Here is a 23,506-nt window from a genome sequence, read left to right on the forward strand (position 1 = left end):
TAGACATTTTATTGCTAATTTCCCAGAAAGCAGCCTAGAATTTAACTGCAGTGAGTTGTAAGGAGGATGTTGAGTTGGGCTTCCACATGGCCTGGTTCCTGGAGGTGGGACTCACCTCTCAAAATACCACTTTTATTTTCAAGCCATCCCTCACTGTTCTAGCTTTGAACTCAATAGAAGCCATCAGAAGTAAGAAACAGTTCCTCAACACGCCTTGTGTTTTTATTAGGAAAGGAAAATGCCACCCCTCCTCTTTGTCTTTCTCTCAATCAGAGATGGCGAGCAGAAGATGTGACAAAGAAATGACCCCATTGGCCCCCTTCTGAGAAAGCAATCTTGTTATTTATTTCGGCAGCATTTGTTCCCTGCAGTACATGTTCCTGTCAATCAGCCCAGGAGGCCTTCGGAGACAGAAGGGGTGTTATCCAGACCTCTCTCTCTTTAAGCAACTAACTGCTAACTGCAAAAGAACCCATATGGGATGCTTAACTTGAAGAAGGCTGGAATACTTAATAAGACATAACTGGTGCATGACCCTGCACTATGTTAAGGCCTCTCTCTTCCTTTTAGCTAGAAAAACAATGCAGTGGCTAGAATTTAATTTTGCTCATAGGTCTTTAATTTGAATTCCCCGTGAAAATCTCAGCGCTTTGCAGCTCTTTCAGTCCTCACATGTGTATTTTATCACAGAAATCCTGTCGCTTTCCCAGGGGACTCTCAATCCCTTTCACGTGGGCAGCAGTGATGTGTAGCAGTGGCTCTTTGTGGCTCTGCTGGAGGCTGGTGCCAGAACTCCATGGTCTTCATTCCCACCAGGAATATCTTATCTGAGCATCAGGGCTGCTTTTCTCTGAGCTGCTGCAGCCTAACGCCTCGCACTTCTCTTTTCAATTTTCTTTTCATTGTCTGAAATAGAGCGATCATCCTTGTGACACACATCGTCTACTAAGTGAATATTTTGAAAGTTCCTTATTAATGTTTTACTGAGTTTTCTCTAATCTTCATTTCTGAAAGAAATGGTTTCTCCAAGGCTGCCTCTTTCCCCTTTGCAACCCAGATGGTGTTCAGTATTGCAGAAAAGAGAATTATTTAAAACCAAAAAGTTATTCGCCAGTCCTTTCCTCCGCTCTCTGCATTTCATTCTTCAGGTGTTGCTGTGCTACATGACAAACGTTTCATGCCACAGCTTGGGAAGTGATAGACAATGTCATTTGAATTCAAAAGTACTTTGGAAATCAGATGGATCTGGCCTTAGAAAGCACCCCGTGAATGTGAAACACCACTGGGTTAATCTTCTAGTCTGCATCTTAGAAGGGAGCAAGATAAGAATAGAGAGTAGGTATCTTTCTTAAGAGAAATGAGAGGTCAGGGATTTCTTCAGACAGATGCCTAAACAGACGCATATTTGTTCCCACCGAGCTGGCTACAAATGGGGAAGTTATCAACAAAGTAGATTTCCTGTGTTTCAAAGGCTCAGTATCAATATCCCTACCTACAGGGAATGCAGCTTACATAAGCTGTTCTTTACTGCTCTTTCAGTGTTGAGTTCTTGTATTCAATATCCTGTGTTTTTCTGGATCATCTGATCCTGCTCGTTTTGTGAGAAATTAGAGCGCAAGCTCAATGGGGAATTCAATGCAAGACATTAAAATACAGCCTCTCATGTGTTTAAAAGGCAGCTCTGATAATGTCCTATAAAACTGCAGGCCTCCATCAAAGAGACTAGGCTGTGTAATGAGGAAGTGATGTCTCTTGGCAGGTGTGATCATGGGTCTTTGTGTCTTGTAGCCTTTGCCCAGTTCTTTTACCTCTGGAAAACATGGCAATAAGAATCTGGGAGGGTAGGATGGCATAGCAACATTTTCTTTTCAAAGAGTATTTTGATTATTAAAGGCAATACTGAGCTGACGTTCACACAACGTAGAAGGTGAGAGAGATGCATGCAGCTCTTGGGGTTAAGCAGCTGGCATTAGGTTGGACTTGGGGGACCTGTGTACTTTGCCCATGCCATGGATGCTGTAGATCTGGGTACTGTGGACATTTGCCATTGAGTTACAGTAAGGAAGTGAGCCTCGCCTCGCAGTGTGGCTCTACGCCTGACCCCGAGCCATTGGCTTTTGTGGAAGGTTTTTAACCCTAAGTAGCTTCATTAGTCACCTTGCTAAGTTCAGAGAAGGCAATGAGGAAGTCTTGTGGGCGGTTTGAAGTATAACATTGTAATAGCAGAGTAATTAAATGGTCTCTTCCTTGTTCTTAACACCAGTCATTTGTCCTGCTGATATTTCTGCTGGTTTGCTGCCGAGCTGGTGTTGTGTAACTGGTGAAATAACTGCAGGCATGTGCTTGACTTCCAGGAGTCTTATGTGCCTGTGTGCAGAGCTGAGAACAGAACTGATAAAAATAGCCCTGAAACCAAGATGCGGTTACATGGTGAAGTTACTGGCACATTAATTAAATTGGTGAGGCCTGATATGTCTGACGAGAACATCGTTGGCCAATCACACCGTTTTATTGTGTTCTAAAATCGTTTTAAAACCCAGCCTTCTTCGTTTCTTTCACATGGAGCTTATCAACAACTCTTCTCCATCACTGTCCCTGCTGTTTCCTTGTGGCTTGGAGTCTCTCCCCTCTCTGTGCGTACCCAAACTCTCAAAAATACAGAAAATAGCCTTTTCCATTGTTTTCCAGCTCAGTTCTTCATTCACCTTTCTGCTCGTGTATTTTCTCTTCAATTGGCCTTTTCCTCCCTCACAGTAGATTTTGGCTGGGAACGGTTGTGCTCAGATGGTTAAATAGCAATTGAGGGTAAATTAGCTGAAAGAGCTGTGACTGCCACTGCCTAAATGATTCCAAAATAACTTTGTGGAGGAGAGTGGCTGTCGGGTCAAGGGAAGCAGCTTGTTTTGGATCTGCTTGGGGTGAACAAAGCTGGAGGGGATAACACAGGTTAGATTAGTGAAGAGCAGAATGCTATAAATAATGAGTTATGTGCTATCAAGGATCTATAATAAATTATGGTGATGGCTTGCAAGTGTACAGCAGCACCTGCTCCCATTAACATCTGCAGTATTACAAGGAGGCCTGCATGGTTTCTTTGAGGCTGCTACATCAGCTTCCCTTGGGGAGCCCCCACTGCCAGCATGGTCCTCAAAAGAGGACGATGCTGACGGATGCTTTGGGGCTCTCCCGTGGGTGCTGCTGGAGCCCATCCAGCACACAGCCCTGCCCCTTCCTGGGCTTCTCTGTTGTCAGCCCTGCAACTCCTGGTCTTCTTTATTGCCACTTAACGTAGGCAGTTGTTCAGGGTCGTTGCCTGGTCAATCTGTTCTGCAGTCACATATGGCGATTGCAAAACAGCTGAGAGTGCCTGGCAGCTGGTAGGAATTTTATTTGTGTGGATAAAAAGAGGCAAAGATACATTCAAAGAGATAATTGGGATCATTCAACTTTCCTATCATAATGGTGGTTGCAGTTTCATCCCTTGTAAGTCTAAAAATATAAGCAATATCAAATATCTATGTTTTCCTCCCAAACATACCAGCAAAAACACTGGGTTTGCCATGTCAGAGTATGGCCCGCTGTGAGGCTGCATTCCAGTTAGTGGTTTGGGGAGTCACAGAATGACTTGGGTTGGAAGGGACCATCCAGCTGCATCCCTCAGACTGTGGTTGGGCAGTGACAGAGGCAGGGCAAAGTCAGAGCAGTGTGGGATGCAAGAGCAGGAGAGCGGGCAGCCTGCCTCAGCATGGCTTCGTGCTGCACCAATGTGCACGGCAGAACGGGAGCTCTCTCCACTGTTGCATGAAATTACTGGATGCCAGACATGGATCAGAAGTAAATCGCAGCTTTTCAAAGGCAGAGAGTTCATAAGAATCATTAATAACAAAACGCTTTCTGTCTGGGTTAGTGCTGTGCAGACTCGAGGCTGCAGCTAGCAGGAAGTGCTGGTGAGCAGAGGAAGAAATGGGGTCAGATGATGGAAAAGGTGTAAATGGCATTAAGTCAGATGTAACTGGAAGTCAACAGGGACATACTCTGTTAGATCTGAGTTGGCCTGCCCCCAGCATGGGCACCCTAGGTAACACTGGGGGATATGTTGTCTATCTATAATGTGGTAGAAAAGACCTCTACTACATCAGAACATGAGATCTGTGCTAGAGAACTGTAATGATTTAAGAGTCGTGTGGAAAGGCAAGAAAAGACAGCTTGGCTTACCTGGGGAAATGGCTCAAGGCAGCGGGATCTGCTCATAGCAGCCTGGAACCATGCATGTACAAGCACAAGGACATCCTGCAGGGTGCAGGTGGGCAGGTACCAGCTGTGCTCCTGGGCAGGCAGTGCTGGAGGAACAAAGGTTGCCGCGGTGTTTCTGTCTCCTGAAGCACGCACCATGTGTTTTTGTAGCAGATAAGCTCAAGTTCGATTGCAAGATACAGCCTTTATGTAGCAACCACAGGCTGTTTAATGGACGTTATGCAGGAGAGGATACTGCTTTGCCAGATGGAACTTGTTACGGATTCCCATCTGCACAGAAGCAGAAGTTACAAGGTTTGTGCTGTGCAAATAGTTATTTGTTATACATTTTGGACTAGACGTGAAATCTAGTCCAGACTACACATGTCCCTAGCATGTCTCATTGTGCAGGCAAGAGAGCAGCCAGCAGCGTGCACCTGAGTAGTTCTGCGGTGCTGTGTCTTGGGGAGCCCATCTCAGCTGTGTGCAGGGCTGCAACAAAGCTTTTTGTAAGCTGAGGCCAAGCCTGGCCCCCATATCCTTAAACATTAAGATGCAGGTAGCAGGGCTGAGGGGAACAGTCCCTGTAGGCACAGCTTCTTTGTAACAGCTCATGCAAATCTGGGATGAATTAAGTGCTTGGGAGGTACTCAAGGAATCAGCTGAATTGTTTCAGGAATGCTTCATCTCCACTCCCAAGCTTAAAAAAGAAAAACTGGGGACCGGTCTAAACATTTTAGAAACAGAATGAAATATATATATATATATATGATATATATATCACAGAAAATATAGTAAGGAAAACTGTCTGAAAATGAATACATTTTGAGGAGGTGGGGATGTTTTTGGATTTTGCTCAGCCTGCAAGCAGAATGATTCAGTTATTCCCTTTGCTTCCACCCAGGGCTGTGGCATGGTCTGCAGTTCATTCCTCTGCACCTGCAAAGCATAAGGCAGGTCCCCGTGTCTCTCCCAGTGAGGTTCTCTCACTCCACCGTTCTCAACAGCTCGCAGTGTTTGGGATGCAGTCCCTCCAGGGGTGCTTTTTTCTGTTGTTCTTCCCCATAGCTGCAGCTGGAGGGAGAGAAGGACACCGAGGGAGCTGCTTTTCAGCATGGAGATGCAGCAAGGAGAGCAATCTGACCCCGTGGATGGTTGCACGCACTCAATATTTATTTCTATGCCCTGGGTGCTGGCTGCAGCCCCTTGGTTTCCATAAATCTGCTTTAGCAAGCAACTTGATTAATAGAGAGAAGCGGAGGAAGGGGATTGGAGATGTAGGTTCTGTTTGTGCACGCCGCCACAGTTTTATAGCCTGTAGCATCTGCTGGTACCTTCATTTGAAGGAACAGGTTGACTATGGCAGCACAGCTTTGACATGGTTGCAGTGCAAAATGCAAAAAGCACTGAATCCTGTGAGAGTGCTCCAAGCATTTCTCTTCCCTTTGATCTCTTCATCAGTGATTTTTTTCTCTTTCTGAGGAGAGCTGAGGCTGCCATTGGAGATGGGCGGCACGAATGCTGCGGATCAGCGGGCACATTTGCACTCTGCATCCGGATTCCAGCTGCATATTCTGCACTCCCTTATGTGTCCTTCCTGCATGTGAAGTGCATTGCCCTCCACGGGAGCTTAAAGGAGAAGGCGGAGGCTGGAATCCATATGAAATGTGTTCAGGGAGGAGATTTTCACCTGGTTTTTGCAATGCACTGCTGTTCAGAAAGCGTCAGGAGACTTCAACAGCAGCAGAGAATGTAATGCTATACTGTCAGCATCTAATATATTTTCCTTAACTCTGTAAGCAAAAGCCTCCTGCCCCGGTAACATTTTCAAAGGAAGGAGGTCACACCGTGCTGAATGTAGCTCAGAGTAAGCGGCATTTCCTCAAAAAGCAGGAGGTCAGAGAGCTCCTTGCAGATGAGATACCTGGAAGAGTTACAGTGAGGCCTGACACACAACCCAGCTCATGTTCCCTCCCTAAATCAATCCATCTTTTGTTCAAGACGCTCTTTCAGGTGAGGAGTGGATCTGGTAAGGCTTCTTCTGTCTGCAGAGGTGTGTCATTTGGGGTGGCAGTGCACTGTAAACCCTGGATGTGTGATGAAGGTATTGAGCAACCAGTGGCTTTGGGGGCTGCGGGGGTTTTTGGGTTACAAAGCACAGTTAGTTTAACAGTGTGCAAAACAGCTCTCAGCCACACGAGGCAACAACCTGAAATTGCACCAGGGGAAGTTCAGGTTGGGTATTTGGAGAAGTTTCTTCTCAGAAAGGGTGATGATGCATTGGCATGGGCTGCTCAGGGGGTGGTGCTGTCAATGTCCCTGGTGGTGTTCAACAACAGCAGAGATGTGGCACTGTCCCAGCCCCACAGCCCCAGTGCTGCAGAGCAGCTCAGGAGCTTCACCTGCTGGTTTTCCCAGTGGAGAAGGGTGTTAATGATGGGATGTGATCGACTGCCATTTGCTGTTGCTACTGTATTATCTCTAGTTGAATTAGCTTGCAGTAACTGCAGTTATATTTAACACCGTCTGCACGGCTGAATTTTTAGGCGGCTAATTTTCAATTGCAGATCACTTAATTACATCTCACTTCGTATAAATATTTGCAGCAGGAGTTAATATTTTCTATTACGCCAGACACAAGGTTGGTGCTGTCAGGCAGGAGCAGCCCCAGCCCTCCCTTATCTCACAGCCTCCTGCTGATGGACCAGGAACCAAGGCCTTGTGCTGTGGTGGAGCTGGAGGGAAGCCATCAGATGAATGCTGATTATTTTAAAGAGAGGTGGCTTTTCCAAAATACAGTGATAAATTAGAGATTATTGCTTCCATTTAAAAACAGGAAATTCCCTCAGATGTCAATTTCTCTGAAATCTGATAATGAATAGCACAATGTCAGGGCAAAGAACTGACCTTTTTATTAGCCTGCTAGGTGAAGCTATTAAGGTGGTGTGAATTCCTATGCGAGGTTCTTAACCTGACCTTACAGGTTACACAGACACCACATCCTTACTGTATCACTCATAACCCCATAGAGTGACAATATGCTGCAGCTTTGCTTCTGACTGTGGAGGCTAAAGCCCATTTTGAGTGATGTGGCCATTGTATTTACCGTTAATTAAGATTCTAATCAAGGGATTGGGATCTGAGGATACACAGATCTTTATTCCTTGTAGTTTGGGATGAGTTAATTGCAGGTAATTCTAGCTATAACAAAATATTTGGAACTCAACAGCAGTGCTTTATTGTCACGTGTCAGAAATCTAGATTATTTCTTTCATATTAATTGATTTGGAGACGATAAGCTATAAAGAAACACAAGCAGACTAAGCATGGCAATCTACCTTGGGCTGCATGAGCTCTGACTCCTGGTTTGGAGCTCCGATTTCTTTCATGGTGCCGTAGCTCAGCATCTGCCCCAGGCAGGCCTAAAAGCATCCTTACGCAACACATAAGCAGTGAGTATTAAGGCGTGCTCAGAGGTCAAGAGATTCTGGACAGCTTAGTTTTTAAGCCCTTTCAGTGTTGTACACCTCTCATGGATGATCTTGCAGAGGGATTTGTGGGGTTCAGAAGTTCTTTAGAGGCAGATTGGAAGGATATGCCTTTCGAGTGGAAGTGTTTTCCCATCCCTTTGGTTTTTTAATGGCCTGGTGAACGTTTGCAAAGGCAGATGATGTTTTTTCTTCCCCCTCTCTGTTCTTCTGCATCTGTTTTTCATGTCTTTTGTTTTATCACCGCTCATAAATCTGTAGGTATCTCTGCACAAGCTGCCGGAAAGCTGCACGCTGGGTTTGTTTGCCACAGCTTTCCCCAGCCCTGCAGCACAGCACAGCCTTGCAAAGCTGGGGTCGAGGTGTGCTGGTACATGGGTCAGAAACTGAGATAGCTGAGGGAAGGGAGGGATTTCCCTTTTCAAAGCCTTTCCACACAGGGAGCCTGGCTGACACCTCTGCTTAAAGAGCCACGAGCATGAAGGAGGGCACGAGGAACCTCTACACTTCTCCATGTGTGTGCTTGCAGAGATGTTGTGCTCCACCAAAACGTGTTGGAAACCTGCTCAGCTGATGAGGTAAGCGTTTCTCAACAAGGCAGCATTTAGATGAAGGGCTTGAGCCTGGCTGTTGTGTGCTTACACGATGTGTGAGAGCCCAACCAGCTGTGGAATGCAGCAATTTCTGGCTCTGCTATTGGAGTTTTGCACTCAGGCAGGGAGGGGCAGCTGGTACATCCCAGTGAATATTTTCACTCGCATTTCTAGCACAGCCCCAAAGCTTATGAACTGTGAAATGAGATTTCTCTTAGAGGGGAAAGCACCAGCCCTAACCAAATGGTGCAAATCCTTTGTGCTGTTTTAAATCAATTCCCCCCCCAGGACCCTTCACTTCCTTACAGCAGCGGTGGTTCATTGAGTAACGCAGGAGCTTGCTGGGATAAAGGGAGCAGGCACTGATCTGCAGCTGCTTAGCAAATGGCCGGGAATTTGGAAATGATGGGCATCCTGCAGAAGGTCAGGTTTTGTGTGTATAAGAGCCAAGTGGTGCAGGGCTCTGCTCAGCAGGGGGAGGGAATTTGTCTCCTTGCGTGGTGGATTGCTTAATGAATTCCATAACATTTACAAACAACAGAAAAACCCTACACTGACCAGCTTTTGCCCAGCGTAAAGCCATCTGGGCATGTGGCACTTACACTGCCAAACAACCTGGCCAAGAATTAAACCAGCGTTAAACCTCTCCCGTTCTCAAGTATGTAACGAGTTATTGGATTTTTTTCACTGGGTTGATGGATTTCTTTTAACTTTTCCCAGAGTTTTTGAGAATTGGTTTCAGATGGAAACTCTGAAGCTCTCCTACTTGAGATCCTCTTTCTACTACTGTTTCTGGTCAAAAATATTGTGCCCTGGGAGCAAATGTTGGCAAAGTAATAGATGCAGATTGTGGTTACTTGGATTAATGGAAGTTTAGATTGCATTAGAAACATTCAGCACTTCTCTTGGGCTAAAGAAGTGGTTTAAAGAAGTCAGGCTGGTCAGAGGAGAGGTAGCCTGGAGCATCGCTGTAGCACAGAGGTGCGGGGTTGTGTTGGTGTTTAATCACATCAGTCTTAAAACAGCTTGCAGAAGGCTGGCGCTGTCTTAAAAGCCTCTCCCCTTGGCAGCAACTGTGTCTGTATTCTTCTGTCGGCGTTATCAGTCAGGGTTACAAGAGTCGATTTGAAAAGAAACCCCTCATCACACATTTCTTGCAACTTTGCCACTGGTTTCAGAGAAGGGTTTTTCTGCAGGGGAAGATGGTTTTAGAGGGACATCATTCTCCTGCAGGAGCAAGTCACAGCCCTCAGATATCTTTCTTTCTGGCTAGAGATCATTTGACATCTGTGGAGCCGATTCAGTGTGTCAGTTAGGGTTTGGACAGGTTGGAGCAAGGCTGCTGCCTGAGCACCCTTCTGGAGCATCCTTCCCAAGCAAGCTGCAGGCATTCCCTTTGCTGTTAGATTGGTGCATCTGGAGGGTTTCAGAGAAGCCTCATCACAAAAATCTCCCCTTTCATTTTAATCCATTGGCCTGGAGTGGGTAAATGAGGCTCAGCTGCTTTCTGACAATCTATTTTTTGGCTATGGTCCCTGAAAGAAGGGATTGTCTGTGTGCATCAAGTGACCCTCTCAGCAGTAAAAGTGATGAGTCGGGCAGACCAAGCCATTGCAGAGCCCTTCCAAATAGGACACCAGGCCTGTAGTAAGTCCCAGCCCCTTCATGAGCTGGAAAAAGAAGGAAGATGTGCTCAGATCCACGCTCTGCTTGTGGTGATGCCCAGCCCCTTCTAAGCTGACCCAAGAGGTGGGCAACACCTGGGGCACTGTCCATGCTTCCTTTCCCTTTCTCATTTCAAATCCCAAGGCAGCTGGCAGGCTTTGGGTTGCAATTTGCTGCACAAAGGATTAGCATGTTGCCCAGGGTATTAGTGACGTAAGCTACGAGATAATTTAACATCCTTCATATTCCCAATTGAGCAGAGAACGTGGCATCCCACCTGCATGCGGGGAGGGAGCCTGCAGCCCCTCCTGCAGTCTAGTTGTGAGGTATCAGCTGAGCTGAGGGCTTCATAGCCCTTGTGGAAAATAATATTTCCTCAATTATTGGAACTGTTCATGGGAAAGGATGCTGCAGGTCAACTGGGACTGTGTTCCAGGTGGGGTTTGTCCTGGTTCATGTCACTGTATCTGCTAGAGCAGTGGTTTTCTGTTAAGCAGCAGAGGGCCTCCATGCAATGAGTCACTTTGGGGCCGTGTGTTCTTCAGCTGGAGCACTCCATGGTGCCAGACACCTCGGTTACTAGTGAGCTTTGACTGATTGATTAATTATTAATTGAAGGGGACTTATGAATTTTTCAGCATTTTCTCTCACTGTGCATTACAAAGCGAAACCTCCCTTTCCTAGACAAAGATCTCTTCTAAAGCCCTACATCAAAGCTGCAAAATTGTCACCCATATTGTGTTCTTGTTCAGCCTTCATATCCAGCATGTTTGCTTTGAAATACCTAATCTACCATTTGCTGAGCTACACAGCTCCTGGCGTGCCGAACGATGAGAGCCCTGGGACTTCCTCTTGGTGGCTTTTGGCACCAGTAACCATACATGACACAGTGATCTGGCTGCATTTCGGGTAGCTGAGTGGCCAGACCAGTGTTCAGAGGGTTTCCAGGAGCTTGACGTGCTGTCACAGGAGAAGCATTTCATTAAATCAATGTGTTGGAAAATCGGTGCAGCCACTGAGCTGGTTTTAGCTCATTGTTTTATGAGGACAGTAGGTTCAGCTACTTGGTGTCGATAACCTTCCTTCCTAAGTCTTGGCTGCGTGGGGTTCAACAGAGCAAAGGTAAGGAACCTAGAAATCAAAGTGCATTTATTCTTCACACAGCACAAAGCACATCCCCATGCCTCTGCGTTGCCAGCATGTTTAGAATGTGGTTTTTCAGTGCTGCGTGGTGCTCTGCAGCAGTGCGTGGTGCAGGGGAATGGCTGCGCTCATAGCCACAGTAAAACCTTCGTCAGAGGGAGGGGAATATCCTTCAGCAAGCCCCAGTCATCGCGACTTGGAGCCATTTGCTCCTCTTCCTGGGAAGATGTTAGCATTAACAGTGACTGGCAGAGAGGGATTACGCTGTTAAATGGTCCCAGTGGTTTCTGGCTCCTCTCCTGTGGCTGATGACAATTATGCCGACAATACCTGTCAGTGGTGCAATGCATGCTGTAAATGCCAGGCTGATGGCTGCACGTCTTGCCTGCATGTGGCTTCCCGTCCTTACACATCCTTGTAGCATACTACAAAGTTATTTGTAGCAGGAGCTTCAAAGTGCTGAAAGCATGATACGTTGGTCTGCTTGCGTGTGTCTGTGGGGGGAGAGCCCCTTCCATGCTTGATGGCACGGCTCTGGATGGCACTGGGTTGTGCTGCTGGCAGAGCTGCGGTCCCCCAGGCTCAGCCTTTCCTCTGCAGCATTACGCACTGCGGCGAGCCCAGCGAAATGGCTCTGGGCATAGGGATGGATGAAGGAGGGAGCAGGGCAGCTTTTGGAGCCAGGGCTGTGATTGTAATTGTTAGGCTTTAAGCTGTGATAAACCGAAGCCTTAAGTGGGGCTTTAAATCTATAGCACTTTGCTCCAAAACCACTGGAATGTAAAGTCTCCATTAACGCTGTTAATGCCCTCCTGGCTTTTTCTGGGGTGAGTGGAGGTGAGGCAGGGCTGTGCCTTTAAAAATCACAGGGCTCAGCCCGGGTAGTGCAGGGAGGTGTTTCCCAGAGGAAGCAAACAATTTCAGCATGGACTGTGAAGAGTTTGTTCATCTTGCTGCAAATCTTATGGCTCAGTTAGATTGGTTTGTTTCCCTTCTCCTCCGCTTTGAAAGGAGCAGTGAGACTACCTGCCGTCCCTTGGGATACTACAAGGCAAAGCTCTGTAGCACGTTTGTTTCAGAGCGGAGGAGGCCATGGGGTTTTCCTGTGACTGGTTTTGCCAGGGATTGAATGCCACGAGCTCAGCATCACATCCCAGAGTCATAAGGTTAAGTCCTTAAGGTTGGACCTCTAGGATCTCCACATCCAACCCTAGCCCATCCTCACCGTGCACATTAAGCCACGTCCCCGAGTGCCACGTCTCCATCATGAAGGTCTTCAACCTCTTTTCTTTCATATTATTAGCACTCATTAAAACGTGTTCACAATTAGCAGTTTATATGCAAAAAAAAAACCAGGTCTTTTGCAAGATGTTTTCCTTGTGGTTAACAGTCACCATGTGGTTTAAAGTAGGCATTCACCCCTTGATGCCTTCAGTGACAGACAGGCTGTGATTCTGGAAGATTTTGGGCTCCACTCAAAATCTAATCTGCATCGTTTTATTTTATTGTTATTGTTTTACTTTAACAACTGTTACACCGACGTTGATAATCTCTGCAGGGCAAGCAGAGAGAAGTAATGTTGTATGCGGGCAGACATATGAAAACATCTAATTTACCAGCAGGCAGTTGGGTAATGATCAGTTGAGAATTGCAAATTATGTACGTCATCTATTTGTGGTGTGCTGCTGAAGAAAAGCCCAGCGCGTATGACAAATCATATACGTCCTGATATTTATAATGCTTTTCCCATTTAATTGACTGGGGCAACCTTATGATTTATTTCCTTGCTTTATTCATAGCATACCCATAACATTGTTGTAATGCAGAACAAAACTAATTCATTTGCTCCTTGGCTTTGTATATCGTTTACGTATTTGCCTGTCAAGTATTTGAATATAAAGTGGGCATACATACGGCAGGAAATACACAGTTTGTTCTCCAGTTAAGAAGTCAGGTTGTAATGACGTTTGGGTCTACATTGCCTTCCTTGGCTGTTCGATATTGCTTAGATAGCATGGATTACATTCACCCTGTACCTTGTTTCACGAGCAGAATATGTTTTATGGGCACCAGCACTGCGCTCTTAATAGCCCTTTACAGTGTTATGGCAGTGTAAAACGTATGCGGTGTGCTTTGATGACAGCAGAAGCAGTGACTGAGCTGTGGGAGCACTCACGGACTGCAGCCTCACCCCGCTCCTTGCACAACAAGTGGGAGATTGTTCTGATGGTTGTCATAGGCTGTTGGTGAGCTTCTTTGTCATCACTTTCCAACAGATGAGTTCTTGCTGTGGGGCTGTTTTGCAGAGTCATTGAAAATATAGCCTGGAAATACACTTTCTTTCCTTGAAGTCTGGGTTACCAGCTCGGCAGCCCATAGCTCTGGGGAGCAGAGCAGTGCCCACCCGGCTGCTGCTGCAGGGTGCTGGTGGGTGTTTGTTGCCTCCTAAGAGGAGTAATCTGTGGTTTGATCTCCCCATGACATCACCTGTAGCATCGCTGCAAAACCTCTGCAAAATCAAGAGAGTGCAGAAAGTGTGAGACAGTTTGCTGGCTCGTTACCATACCACAAAACATTTCTCCTCCAAAGAGGCATCCTTGGTTTCTAAATTTGGCGTCTGAGCTATTTTGGGTGATGTGATGATTAGCCTCAATTACTGCAGCTCGGATGGAATTCAAGTAATGCCCCCTTTTTTAGAGCTGCAAAGATGTGGAAGTCTGGAATTGTGCATTTCCTCCCTTTAATTGAGCAGCTCATCACATTACTGATGTACGAGCATCAGTAGCGTGATGCTTTTGTTTGGGGGATGATTACTGAGGGATACTTCGTGGCTCCGTGCTGGTTTGGGGATCAGGAATATACAGGTGAGAGTAGCATGTTGTGAAGGGTGTACTGGTGCAGCTGCAGTGTGTGGCCAGATATCATTGAAACAACAGTGGAATTTGGATCAGGGTCCTAAACCATGTTGTTTTCCTGCTTTAATTAAAGCTGTAATGGAAGCTTTCAAAAACCAATCAAAAATGTATTTTCCCTCAATCTCAGCCATAATGAATGTCCTCTCTTTGGAAAACCTGCACTGAAGCAATTTGTAGCTATCCTCCTGCATGCACAGTGCTCCCTCCACACAGGAGCGAGCAAGAGGACACAGGTTACATGGGCAGATGCTGGTTTGGGAGGAAAGCAAGACTTTTCAGCACGCTTGGGAAGCTCTGGCAGAATTACTTGTAACTCATCAGCCTGAGAACTGAAACTTTTGTCATTGCCACAGCTGTAACTTTCCAGACTGCACTGCACCAGCCCTGCTCTGTTCTGTAAAGCAGTTTGTCTCCGGAGGAGGATAAAATACAGGGAGGTGGTGAAAGCAACCCCAGACCAGCAGATAAACCTCATTTATGTGTGGCTGTCACGGCAGAGCTAACATACAGCAGCTGGTGGCAGTGCTGTTTGCTGGTGACCAGGAGGATCAGTCCTTGAACCCTGGCTGGTTAAGGCACGGGTTGGGAGGTCATTGTCTATAGGCTGTATTTCAAAAAGGGGCAACAATGGGCTTGGGGCTTTCAGAAAGTGGTTTGTGAGTGCTAACTTTGGATTCCAGAATAGCCAGAAGAGGGCACTTGGATGGGAGTGCCAGCCCTTCACATTTACAGGAAGTGAACCAAAATGGTGAGGTTTTGCACCAGGCTGAGCTGCTTGGTTTTGCAGCTTATGGTTGGAGCAGCCCCACTGCCAGCTGTCACAGCACATTTCTAGCCTTGTATTGAGGCCAAAGCAACTCTGGAGGGGTCTGGAGAGTGGTTGGAGTGGAAAGGTGCTATAAAATTGCTGTGTCATTACTGCAGCTTTTGATTTTGGTGTATGAGTTTGTGCTTTTCTGTTGTTCTGTGATCTATACTTTGTATTGCCACTAAAAATAACGTATCTATCTCTGAGTCCTACCAATGGAAAACTGCTCGCTGCAGTCACCTGTGTCTTGCTCTCGCACAGTTGTTTCTTCCTTAATTGGCAGGAACTACTTTTTATCTTCAGAAGCTGTTTGAGGGCCAGGCAGGTGCCAAACCCTGAACCACAGGGCTATGGGAAGTGTTGTGGAGAAGCTCTGCTGAAGGCTGCAGTCTGTTTCTGGGTGTCAAGAAGGAGCAGCAGGGTGTTTGTTTGGTGATGAGACCTTGTGTGCAGGAGCTGTGCAGGCATCTAACACAGGGTTAGCACATTCCCCTGCTCTTGTCTCTCTTGGGGGCGTGATACACATACTTTGAGTGGTCAGCCTGAAAAACAGGATGGCTTCTGAAAGCTGTGCATTGGTTGACTTCGATACCTTAACATTGTTGTTTGGTTTTATATAGCTGGACAACCCGGATGAGCAAGCAGCACAGATCAGACGTGAGTTGGATGGACGTCTTCAAATGGCAGAGCAAATCGCCAAGGTAAACAACCACAACTTTACAAGTCTTCTGCACTGATTAGTGTGCAAGTAGTTTGTTACTCTTAGTTGTTCTTACTTGTAAACTCATGTTCACACTTGGCTTGAGGACAGGCAGGACAGCATTGCACCCCTGTGGGCATTGCTGCCATCCAGAGCAGCAGACGTGGGAGTTCAAAACAGTTTTTGTAATGACACACTCAGCAAAGTGCCCCGGGGATCCTTCTGTAACGAAACATCTCCCCAGGAGCAAATCACACCTCTCTCAGTACAGATTTATTTGGCCTCCGATTGACCACTTGTGGAGAGAAATTCTGGACCCTGTTGACATCAGCACAGCCAGGATTTTATCCTTGCTTCTGATCGGATGCTCTGAGCCATAGATAAAGCCTTAATGGGGTTGAGGACATTGGGAATGATCTGTCTGGCTTCTTGATAATCTGGGAACTATTATCAGATGGAAAAGGTCTAATCAGAGAGACTTAGCTCAGGCTGGAGACCTGTGTCCCTCCCTGTGTGCACGAGGAGCTGTGCCCAGGTGCTGAGGCTTTTGTGAGAAAGGTAATACCAGAAGCTAACTGGCTGCAGCTCCTTTCCTTTTGTTCGGCACTTGGCCTTCTGCCATTTTATTTTCAGGACAGTCTACAATATTTTTTCTTTGCAGTGAGATGTACGCCCCTGTGTGGTGCACTGCTGCTCTGAGATGGGTAGCCAGACACTGGGTGCCAGGCAGATTGAGGCTGTCTGGTTTTGTTGCTTCGTTCTCTCTTTATGGCATGTGCATAGCTCAGCAGCAGCCAGCAGAGGCTGCAGCTTCGCGAGTTATTTTTGCAAACAACAATTTGCCTTTTCCACTCACCCCCAAGGATACTGCAAACAAACCGTGTCACTGCTGGACCTGCGCGAGACAGTCACACCAAGGTCCCAAACACAAGCTGACATTTCCTAGTGCAGAATTCAACCTTCAAACACAGCAGTGCAGCTTGGAGGGAGGTTAGCAGTAAACATGACTTACCTGTTATCCATTTGGCAGGTATTGATATTTAATCTCATTCACACGGCTGCTGGAGGCCTTCTCTCCTGAATGTCAGATCCCACCAGCACCTGTCTGCAGGAATGCTTGTTCTTTCACACCCATGAATGCTGCCTTTTAGAGGCATCCAAATGACCTTTTGCGTCCTTCTCTGTGTCTTCCTTTCTGGGCAGGGCTGCTTTCCCTGTAGCACAGAGTAGGCACACAATTCAATTCTGTGAGAGGACAGTGTTTCCAATTTTATCTCCAATTTGCAGCTTTTAACACAGTTTTGCTGCACAGGGAGACTTGCGGTGCTCATTGAACCAACGCTTTGCTAAAGGCGAGTTAACTCCTCATTAGGAGGACATTTATAGGTAAGAGGCAACAGAGGCAGTGGATTCTAAAAGGACCTCATATCATGGTGCTGCAGGACCATGCTGGGTAACTTGGGGCTGTAGCCTCGTCTCTGCATTTCCATCATCACACCCAATCCCAGTGAAACCGTTACACACAGCTTCAAGCTGCCTGCTTTTAGCCTTGTTATAAGAAGCTGCTGGTGACACATGGTGAACTGTCTCAGGCCTTGCTGTGTTTGTGAAGAGGTTTTAGGGGGGCAGCGCCAAAGTTGAGTCCCTGGAGAGAGTGGCAGCAGCAGGGTGGAAAAGCAATCATGTTTGAGCATCCTTGCTTCAGCAGTAGTTCTCAACATCTGAAGCCACAGTGTGTTTTTTTTCTTTCTCTAGATGTGGCTTGCAACTTTCGTAATGCCTATGCAGTAACACAGACTGATTAGGTAGTTTGTCTTACACCAGCTCTAATTTACTTGAGAGAATTGCTTCCCAAGATTGAGACTTGAAACAGAAGACTGTGCGTTGTAAACGCAGCCGTGAGCCATGCTTGTAATGGGTAGGTTGTTGAGTGCAGTATTTTTCCAGCAGCCTTATGACAGTCTTGTAGAATGAACATGACCTTGTTTTCTTTTCCAGCGTATGTTTTACAAACTGCTTTTTATTATGTTATGAATTGCCACTGAGAAGATGCTTTGCATGTCAGCTTCAAGTTCTCTGACTGCAGATGCTGCTTTGCTGTTGTACACCTCATACAGTCATGCTGTGAGATGTTCAAAGCCTGAGCACATGCAGGGAATGGGCAGACATATCTGAAGGCTTAGGGTATAGACCAGGGGTCCTAGCAAGAGCTGGAGTGTGGGCAGCAGTTCAGAGGAGAGAGCATGCTCTGGAGAACATCACATTTTGCTCTTAGTGTCACATTAGTTCTCATAGCCTTGTTAATAGCAGGCAGCATGAGAGGATCTCCCAGTGAAGTCCCCAGGAACCACAGGCAGAGAGCTGCTAGCATCAGGGTTGTCTCAGGAGACACTGGCCCTGACAAGTAGTGAAGAGGGTGTCCTACCCCTGCTTGCAGTTGGGTCCGAACAGTCCTGCCCATGCATTGCTGGTTTCGCCTCCCTGGGCTCCTCTCACAGGTAGGGCACAGAAGTGTTTACTCATTAGTAAATTGCTGTCAGTTGCAAAGTTCAGCCGGGAACTGACCTGGTGTTTCTGCAATTGGGAGTTAATACGTATGAAGGAAGCCATTTGCAGACAGGAAACGAATGAAGTGCAAGTGCATGCAAGAAACAGCAATGTTGGATAGGGACCAAGTAGTAATTCTATGGGAAGCTAATGATAATGGCTCTGCATTACACAGGGGGAAGCTGTAATTTGTCATCTGGTTGGTGGGTGTTCCCACCTCTCTGCAGATGCTCCCGCGGGATTCTCCCAGTGCTGATCATCAACGCAATTCATTCTGTTGTTTCTGTTTTTAAATCCAAGGAGCGCAAGTTTCCCAAGTTCGTGTCCAAAGAAATGGAAAACATGTACATCGAGGAGCTGAAATCATCTGTCAATCTCCTGATGGCCAACTTAGAGAGCATGCCTGTATCTAAAGGAGGCTCCGAGTTCAAGCTGCAGAAGCTGAAGCGTAGTCACAACACCTCGATAATTGACATGGGAGAAGAAAATGAGAACCAGCTGTCCAAGTCAGATGTTGTGTTGTCGTTCTCCCTGGAGGTGAGCTTTGCGCTGTGCTCCAGCAGGCAGCCTGCAAAACTAGGTGGAACAGAGATTTCAGCAGCCAACTTCTGCAGCGTTCAGTCTTAACAGTGAGGTGGAGGGAGATCAGTAGGAGTCGTTTTCTGATCTCCATGTGGATCAGCTCTTCTGTGAGTTACCAGAAGCTTTGCTTGTAGTCAGATACTGTCCTTAAAGGTTTCTCGTCATCTTGCTGGAAATAACTGTCAAAGAGAAATGTCTGAAATTTCCTGGTGATGCCTACCTACTGGCTCAGAAATCTGCTTGTTTTTCTGTCTTCTTCATAAGGCTTGTTTCTGACTACACAGCAGTAACCCCAACCAAAACCCATCTCCACTGCAATAAGTGAAAGGATTGATTGGGCCTCTGTGTTTTTCAGTACCCCTGAGATGTGCACGGTAGCCTGGCTACTGCACAGTTTGTTTACTGCAGCACTAAGGGAACAAAACCAGAACTTCAGGCTGACTGTTCTACCTGTATAATGCTACAGGAGTTCCTTGTTGGCTGTTCTAGTTCTCAACGTACTGAAACACACTGTAAATGTCAGTGTTTGATTATTGCCAGTTAGAAGTGCCACTTTATTTCTCTGCAAGCCTTGCTTCCTCTTTGGAAAATCATTAAAAATTGCTGAGGTTTGAATGCACCCAACAGACTGGTGTGCAGCTTGTGTGGAAATACTGTGGTTTGCTGGCTTGCCATTTGCTTTCTGTTGAGCTCTGAGTTTCTGCTGTGGGTTGAACTGTTGGTCTATACGCTGCTGCAGGGACACACGGTTTCCTCCAAAATAGGCTGTAATGCTGTTTTCAGTTGAGTTAGTTGTTCTGTGCAAACATATCTGTGGTCTAGGCGAAGCATTTACTCCGTGGAATTATCAGCATCTCACATGCACCAATACAGAGATGTTAATTGTCAATGGGTTTATGTTACAGTGTCGAAACAAGTGCCAGGATGGGGTCAAAAATGTAGGATGCAGAAAATTAAGAAAATCCTGGTTTTGTGTAGTTTCCTGTTTATTTCTCTCCCTAAGGAGTCTCTTGCTTGATACACTGTGCCAATGCAAAATGTACAGTGCTGGCTGTCAAGTCTCAGAGTTTAACTGGTTAGAGGTCTGAATCCATCTCTAATATTCAGTTCAGTCTTTCTTAAAATAGGACCCAGAGACAGTGCCTTCAGTGGCAGCATCAAATAAAGCCTGACTTCTGAGTGTTACTGTACAGAGGAGCAGAGAACTATCACAAAGCCATGGACCTCTCTGTTGGAGAAGCCCGTGTAACGTGTATAGCAATGAAAAGACTCATCCTTACAATGGGATGTCAAAAATGCTTTGCTCCAGCTGAACCCTTCCAGTGGGAAGCAGGAGCTGAGTGAAGCACTGACTTTAGGAGGTGGCAGGTCTGTTTGCTGCTCTGCACACCAAACTCTTGCTCATCAGAGAGGAGTCAAGACAGGCCTGCTAATCTCCCTGCAGGCCTCCCTGGTGTCCCTGCTTCCTTGCCCACCCAGCAGCATGGTGAGGCCCCAGCTCTGCCTGACCCATGGGATCAGCAGCCACATTGAGGTCTGAGAAAGATTCTCCTCTCACACCGCCTTCCTTTGCCTGCAGGTCGTCATCATGGAGGTGCAGGGTCTGAAGTCATTGGCCCCCAACCGCATCGTGTACTGCACCATGGAAGTGGAAGGTGGTGAGAAACTGCAGACTGACCAGGCTGAAGCGTCAAAGCCAACGTGAGTCTTGTTTTTCTTTTCACATATGCAGAGCATCACTCTGTGACTAATAATGGCACATAAGCCCTGACTGAGGACAAAAAGAAGGGTGTTAATGACAGGCTTATGTCTCCTTGTAGCATGTAACTTTGTGCCTGTACTTAAGTACTTTGCTAAATAGGGTTGGAGTTAAGCAGGTGCTTAGATAAGTGTCTGAGTGTCTGTCTGAACTGGTGCCATCAGGTGTAGGTACATAATCTCATCTTTACTGGCAGGGTTTTGGCGGCCCTGTGAGGAAGGGAAACAGCAGCCACAGCCAGTGGTGGGACAGTAGAGTAGGGGAAGGCTTCAACTCACTTGGTTAAAGTTGTGTCTGAGGCCACAGTGCTCAGGTTAAGTTCAAGGTCAGAGTTTTGTTCTGTTCTCTTTGACCTAAACCCCATGGCCCCCACCTCAGCCCTGTACTTTGCTTTACCTGTTTTCTCCAGATGTTGTATTAACCTGCAAGTAGTAACTAGTCTTTGTTAATTTGGAAGGAAAACATGATGAATGGTTTATCTTCTTTCATGTGGCTTTGAGACTGTTTTCTCCTTGTTAACCACAGAGATTTCACTCTTTAATGATATTTTGTGTGCACATCCTCATATAATTTCTAAGATGAAATAAAGCTCTTCCAGAGATGCCAGGTGGTGCAGGAGAGGCTGTTGTTGGGATGTTCCCTCTCTGACTCCATATCCCATTTCCTATGATGGACCAATCCCCTGTGGCATTTCACCAGGAGCTTTCAAAGCTCATGGAAGGAAGGAAGCTTGGAAGCAGCTGAAACCATGCAGTTGCATCGCATGCAAATGTACGAGCACTGCAGGCAGATGGTTCAAGACCAGTGCTCTTATGGAGGTATCAGCTAACATCTTCCATCAGCTGCCATCCTCCCATGGAAGTACAGAAAATGCTGATGCTTTGCATCCTGTGCTGTGCCAGAAGAACAGGAATCTGCAGTAAGTGATTTAAACACAATATTCCCAATCAGGGGAAGTGCTGCAGCCTGGCGTACTTCTCAAAGCACATTAAAATCTGCTTCAGATAAGGAAGTAGGAGAGCTGTATGTGGAAGAAAATCTCCATAAGAACCTGCAGTTGTCTCTATTTTAGGTTTTCTTGTTGCTTCAGTGAGGAAACTTGAGCTTTATCAGGATGAAATTACTGCACCCCATATTGAATAGCAGACTTGCTGGTTTACATGTGCTCTTTTATCTTGGTATGTTCATTCTGCTTTTGCTCAAATAATCTGTCCTTCCTTATGCAAGCCTTCTCGTTGTCAGCAATGGGTCCATTTATCCAAGTGTTGTTTTGGAAATAAGGGATGCAGGAGTGTGCTCTTTAATTGAATGGGTCTTTTTATCGTAATGAAATGTACAGTGTCTGGGCAGAAAGCCATCAGCCCTCAGGAACATGCAGCCAACACTGAATGCTACAGCATGGTACAGGTTACGTAAGTCCATCACCCTCATCCTCTCTGTGCTGACTTCATACAGAGGTGCAAGTCAGGTTTGAAGTCTTATGCATTGGTCCATCGTTTGGGCCAATATGTATGAAAAAGCCTTTTAAGGGCTTGGCAGTTCCATTTCTTGAGGGCCCTGGTCTTACATCCAAAACCAAAGGTCACCCAAGGCAAGACTGTATGGTAACATTCCACAGAAACCAGAGGCCGTCACAGATGTTGCCTTTTTCCTTCTGTGTGTTAGAAGTACATTGTTCACCTTGCTTCCTTACTCAGGGAACGCCGAAGCTGAGTGAAAGCAGTTTACTGCACTTACCTTCTCCCCTTTAGACAAGAAGAAAAGAGAGAATGAACCAGATGTGACATGTTTGTCATTTTGCTTAATACACGACTCGAATGCCCTCAGGTGTTTTGATAATGCACGCAGTGATAGGAACTGCTCAGAAAAGTCCTTGGCGTGTTTTGTCTGCTGTGTTGCAGACAAAAGATCTGTGCTGAGCCAAAATAGACTTCTGAAGTGCCCCTTGGATGCCAGCATCATTTTCACTGAGGTCATTCACACCACATCTGCTCATGTACACTTTATCATCGAGCAAAGCAAGCTGAGCTACCCCATGGAGTCCCAGCGTGTTCCCCAAACCTGAAGTTTTTGTATGTTTTTGCCCTGGGTGCTGCATGGCCTGTGTGTTGTGGGGCAACTTTGGGGGATGTTGAGCATCAGTGCTACCAATGTGTGAGTATTGAAGCAGGGAAGTTTACCCCTGCACATCCCAAATCATCTGTATCTCGGAGGCTCAAAAAATAGGAATGCAGCTTAAGTATCTGTGGGTAGATTAACACAGAGTACAGTTCTGAAAAGAGGTGGTATCCTTCAGATTAAATTGCAGTTCTGTGCAAAACTGTGAGCAGTTTTTGATAATCGGATGTTCAGAAGCATCTTAATGATTTTGGAGCCTGGATCCTGTTAGTGGAGCCTGGAAGAGGCAGGATGAGCAGTGGGGTGTACCAAACAGATGGATCAGTCCTGTACGAGGGGTTTGGCTTTCAGGATGATGGTAAATACTTGTTCTTTTTTCTTCTTAGGCTCCATGTTGGATTCCTGACATTTGAAGCACAATCCCCTCATGTAAGGATTATCTGTCTCAGCACGGGTACTGAGGATGGCACAGCTCTAGAGAAAGGCAGACCTGAAATAGCAAGGGTTATTTCAGATCAGGCTTGTAGTGTATTATTAGTAGTGCTTTTAATAAGTTGTGTAAGAAAAAGCTTTTGTGTTGTGCCCTAACCCACAAATGCCTCTACATAATATCCCAAATCCCAGTCCAGGCAGGATTTTATTGCTTTTTGCACCAGAACAGTATTCTTGCAGGCCCTGGAGGGTTTTATTTCCCTGCCAGTTATCTTGATATCTGCTTTCTGCAAAACTCAGAGGGTGAAGTGGCTTCTGCACATCTCCAGTGGTGCCCTGCCAGGAGCTGTTTTTCTGATGTGGCTGGAGAACAAGGTGGCCAGCGAGTCTGGGAACAGCAATAAAAGGTCCAGTGACAGCATCCCTGTCCTACAGTGTGCAGAAAGGCTGTGGGATATATTTGAACGTTGACCTATGCCTGTAGCAGTGCTCATGGGCTGTACCAGTGATTCACCTTCTCATA

General features: G+C 46.4%; 1 protein-coding gene across 5 annotated transcripts in view; it reads left to right on the forward strand.

Moving 5' to 3' along the window:
- The window catches only part of CADPS (calcium dependent secretion activator), a 171,036-nt gene that overhangs the window by 38,195 nt on the left and 109,335 nt on the right, over positions 1–23,506 (forward strand). For all 5 annotated transcript variants that reach the window (XM_072347840.1, XM_072347843.1, XM_072347841.1 and 2 more), the window contains exons 4-6: positions 15,466–15,546; positions 18,393–18,629; positions 20,254–20,375. In XM_072347840.1, coding sequence (XP_072203941.1) covers positions 15,466–15,546; positions 18,393–18,629; positions 20,254–20,375 — 440 coding nt within the window. The remainder of the gene's footprint in view (positions 1–15,465; positions 15,547–18,392; positions 18,630–20,253; positions 20,376–23,506) is intronic.

The sequence above is a fragment of the Excalfactoria chinensis genome, chromosome 12, assembly GCF_039878825.1.
Source record: "Excalfactoria chinensis isolate bCotChi1 chromosome 12, bCotChi1.hap2, whole genome shotgun sequence".
NCBI lineage: Eukaryota > Metazoa > Chordata > Aves > Galliformes > Phasianidae > Excalfactoria > Excalfactoria chinensis.